Here is a 4,058-nt window from a genome sequence, read left to right as displayed (position 1 = left end):
CTCAGCTGTCCTAGCCCTCCCCCCATTGCTCAGCTTCCCAGAGGTACTTACTGCTGCAGGAATCGCAGGACTAGGTTCTTCAGCTCATCAGATCCAAAGTAGCTTCCCTGGAATCAAAACAGTCCTCAGGACCATGGCTGACACCCCCTTCTCAGGCACCACTTAAAACCCGGCTTGATCCTCCGTCCTCACCTTGCAGGTTGGTAAGCGCTTGCAGGCTTCAGTACCACACTTAGCCAGTGGGGATGTCTCCCGGCCATCCTGGGGAAGAGAAGAGGTTGTCAGCAGTGCAGACCAGGAGGTGGTGCTGGATGATCAGGGAAAAGGATGGGCCCAAGAGAAGGTGAGGGCCAGATGTCAGTGGTGAAAGGGCCCTGGAAATTCCTTGGGCACGACTACAGTTTGGGTCATCACCGTGGGTTCCCCAAAGCCTGTGAAGAATGTGGTTGAAGAAGATCCAGAGCGATTGTCAGGTTCCCACAGGGACTGTACCATCCCCCTCCGCCCAGGACTTTTAAGGGTCAGTTTCAAAACTGTAACTGGGGCAAGACCTAATGGGGTTCAGAGTAGTTTGTGGGTGCTGTCAGTGCCAGTTAGAGGAGTCAGTGAACAAGGAATACACTTACCAAGGTTAGTAACTTGGAGAACAATTCCAGGATGGAGCTGCCAAAATCAAGACAAAACAGAAAAGTCAGTGAAACGGTGGAGGTGACCCTCTTCCTCATGGGGGCAAGTACACCCACACCACAGTGTCCCAGGCTTCCAGGGCCCTGAACACGTCCCCCATCGACTGACACCGAGGGAGAGCAGGCCCTACCTCCCTCCCCGCCTTCCTCCCTCCCTTCCTCTCCTTCTCCTGGGTAGCTCCCCCAGAGACTGCCTGGACTCCCTTCTCCAGTGCCACAAGGACCAGCATTTCAAACCCATGCTGCAGGGCTTCCTTCCCCTCCCTTCCTTCCTCCAGGGCCCCACTGAAGGCTGTGGAGAGAAGAGGGAATGGGGTGTGTGCCCGAGGCTCTGCTACCTCACTGGCGGTCCAGCACTCTGCCAAGACCTGGACTCCCCCCATGGATGGCCCAGGGTCCTGGGGCAGGGAGGTGAGTGAGGTGGGGCTCAGGGAGGGAGATGGAGGCGGATCAAGACAGGAAGGGAGTGAAGGTACGAGGGGATAGATGAGAGAGACATATGGGCCTAGACACAAGGGAGAGAGAGAAAACAAAGGGAAGGGAAAGAAGCTCTCCCGTGGTGGGGGTAAGGGAAGAAGAGAGAAGAAAGGGGAAATGGCGCCCCATTTGCAGCTCTTCACCTGCCCCAGAATGGCTCAGACACAGCACGTAAGAATGTAAAATATGCACATGTTGGGCTGGGGGCCCATTGGATGCTGGTTGAAACTTTGGCAGCTTTGTGATGCAGAGAGGAGAGCATAGGGCCTGTAGTCCTCCCTGAGGTCCACGCCAGCTGCCCCTTGCAAACGGGCACTTTCGGGAGTATCTCAGGCTGCCACCGGGTAACAGAGGATGCATCTGACCTTATGTTGGTTGACTTATCAGGGAAGGTGGTGCACAGGGGGTTTCTGTCTGCACACATCCCTTCTGGCTCCAGCCGCTCACCCTTGTCCATCTCCCCTGCAGACTTCACCTGTGATTATGAGGAGGAACCACATGGGCCAGAGAAACAGAGCCAGGATGGCCGTGCACCCCTAGTCCCTTCCTTTCCTTACAAATCCATTTCCCTTCCTCTGTCACCACCCCATTAGCATTCCCACCTTCCCTTCAAAGATGGAACTGGGTACCACACCTCACCTCAGTGTTGGAGAGGTTCAAGTTCTTGGTGTTGGAAGCATTCGGCATAGTGTTGGGCAGGCCGTGCAGCTGGTAGGGTTTCTTATTGCTCAGGTCCAAGGCCAAAAGCTATGATGAGGAAAGAGTTAGAGTGAGGACCCCAGCAGGGGATACCTGAGACAAATCTGCCTCTTCTACCTAATCTCTCCCACCATCACCACCTGCCCCAACATTGGGTCTAAGGTCCTCACCTTGGGCATATTCCCTGGATGGATCTGCAGGGAGGCGGCCATGCCATTTCTAGGGTTTCGTGCCATTCCAGTATCACGGGTCATCAAGCCTCCAGGAAGACAGGAGGAGGGAAACGGGGGCTGAGAGGCTCCTGGCTGGTACAGCTCCAGCACCAACCCCTCCCCGAGTTACCATTCCTGAGTATCCTTTCCAGCTAGACCCCTCTGCCCTCACCTGCTCTACAGTTACTGCTGTAGCCATACCAGGGTCAGAGCGGACTCTCTGGATGTCAAGAGATTGCTGGGAGGCATCATATTGTTCCTTCACGGGCAGCTGCAGAGTTAGGGATGGGGTTCAGGGGCTCTGAGTCTGAGGTGGTGATCGGGGGCAATAGGTGGGTCTGGCTGTGAGTGCACAGGTTGTGTTGAGTCTGCATTACCTTTATCTGCTCCACCTTTTCTGACCTCAGCTCCTTCAGCACAGAGTGGGGTGCATCACAGGGATCAACAAAGATAGATATCTGTTGAGAACACAAGAGGGGCTGGGTAAGCTCCAGGAAATCTGAGCCCTGGGATCAAGCAAGACCATGCCCCTGTCCTGCCCTCTTGCCCCCAGCTAGCCACGCTCATGCCCTTGATACATACCCTTTCATTAGCCTCGTTGTAAATCTTGCCGTTGACATTCTTCAGTGCGAAGGCAATGTTGGCATTCTCAACGAAGAACTGGGCCTGCATTTTCTCATAGTGAAACTGTAGGGAGAGTGACAAGAGAAGCATAATATGAGACCAGAGCCATTTCTCATCTGGGCCGGCCATCTACCCCGTTTCCTCTCATCGGCCTCAATGCCCTCTCTTACTTCGACTGGGGTGAAGGGGACACTGCATTGCTTCTGAATCAAATTCAGCAGCCACTTCTCATCATATTTAATACCGAAGGGAATCTAGGAGCCAAAGAAATAATTGGGGAAAGAAAAGTGATACAATGTAATCCAAGGTTAAGGTAAGACCCAGCTGTGTCTTGCTTTAGGACCTTTTTTCAGGCTTTAGGTAATTTCTTAAGATAGGACAATATCTGTTATCGCTAACTTTTACACCAGACATGGACTTCCTAAATACCCTTTCTTTCCATTTAAATACTTTTCCTGAAATAATCGACTTCATATCTTTCACATGTACTTACTTTTATAAAGTTCTAAGAGATCCTACCCAAGGCAGACCTGGCCTGCCCCTCTGACGAGGACCCCAGAGACTCAACCTCCTCCCACACTCAGCTTGAGCCAAACTGCGTCTTCTGGTGTGGAGTTGCTCCATCTCCTTGGCAGTAGTTTCCTCCTTTGCTTTTAGACAGCCTCTCCCATGCTCCCTGCAGTCAGTCTGCTCCCTGTACATTGCTTCTCTGAACCTGCCCTCACATGATCTAGGAAGTTAACTCCTAGTAATAACAAGACAGATTACCAACTCCACTGCCACGAGAGAAAAGTTCCCAGCATCTCTACACGCGCCCAACATGACTCTCTCTGTCATCTTCTTCTACATGTTAGGTCCATTTAGCCAGCACACTCACTCTGATCTTGAACCAGCTCCCCAAGGTCTCATCCTGCCTGTTTCTCTCCATTCTTCTCTCTGGAGGCTTTTGCTCTGTCTCCTTGTTAACATGGGTTTCCTCCTGTTCCTGAAAATTGCCTCTCCGATGACAGGATGGAATGGCATAGGGAGCACTGTGGGGAAGTGGAGAGAAGAAAGTGGTCCGTATAGTCTTGGGAAGTCTTCTCTACATTTTCCCCAATGATAGCAGAGCTACAATAAAGATTGCTCAACCGTTAACCTGATCCCATCATTCCTCACTCTTCCAGGTTAGAGAGAAGAATGACATATTTGACTACAAGGTTTTGTTTTTCACTGGTTGATACTTGTCGGCCATGCTGCCTCGTCACTTACTATCTTGCTTGCATGTCCACGTGAGCATCACTTCTTAGTGATTCTCTATCTTGCTGCTGCTGGGAAGTGGCCTGTTGAGACCAATAGTTGTGTCTCCTTCGGTAAATAC

The 4,058-nt window shown here is 51.9% G+C and overlaps 1 protein-coding gene across 1 annotated transcript; it reads right to left on the bottom strand.

Moving 5' to 3' along the window:
• Positions 1–47: 47 nt before the first annotated feature.
• Positions 48–4,054, bottom strand: LOC103090438 (nuclear RNA export factor 3-like; the record flags this gene model as incomplete). Its single annotated transcript, XM_007466265.1, has 11 exons — positions 48–107; positions 193–261; positions 627–663; positions 1,529–1,638; positions 2,033–2,121; positions 2,276–2,345; positions 2,452–2,532; positions 2,657–2,761; positions 2,869–2,952; positions 3,576–3,729; positions 3,950–4,054. Coding segments are annotated over 11 exons (964 nt in total), but the record flags the coding sequence as incomplete, so codon positions are not given.
• Between the last annotated feature and the right edge of the window lie 4 nt (positions 4,055–4,058).

The sequence above is a fragment of the Lipotes vexillifer genome, unplaced genomic scaffold (assembly GCF_000442215.2).
Source record: "Lipotes vexillifer unplaced genomic scaffold, Lipotes_vexillifer_v1.1 C27288183, whole genome shotgun sequence".
NCBI lineage: Eukaryota > Metazoa > Chordata > Mammalia > Artiodactyla > Lipotidae > Lipotes > Lipotes vexillifer.
Note: the sequence above shows the minus strand (reverse complement) of the source record. Positions and strands in the feature narration are given on the sequence as shown.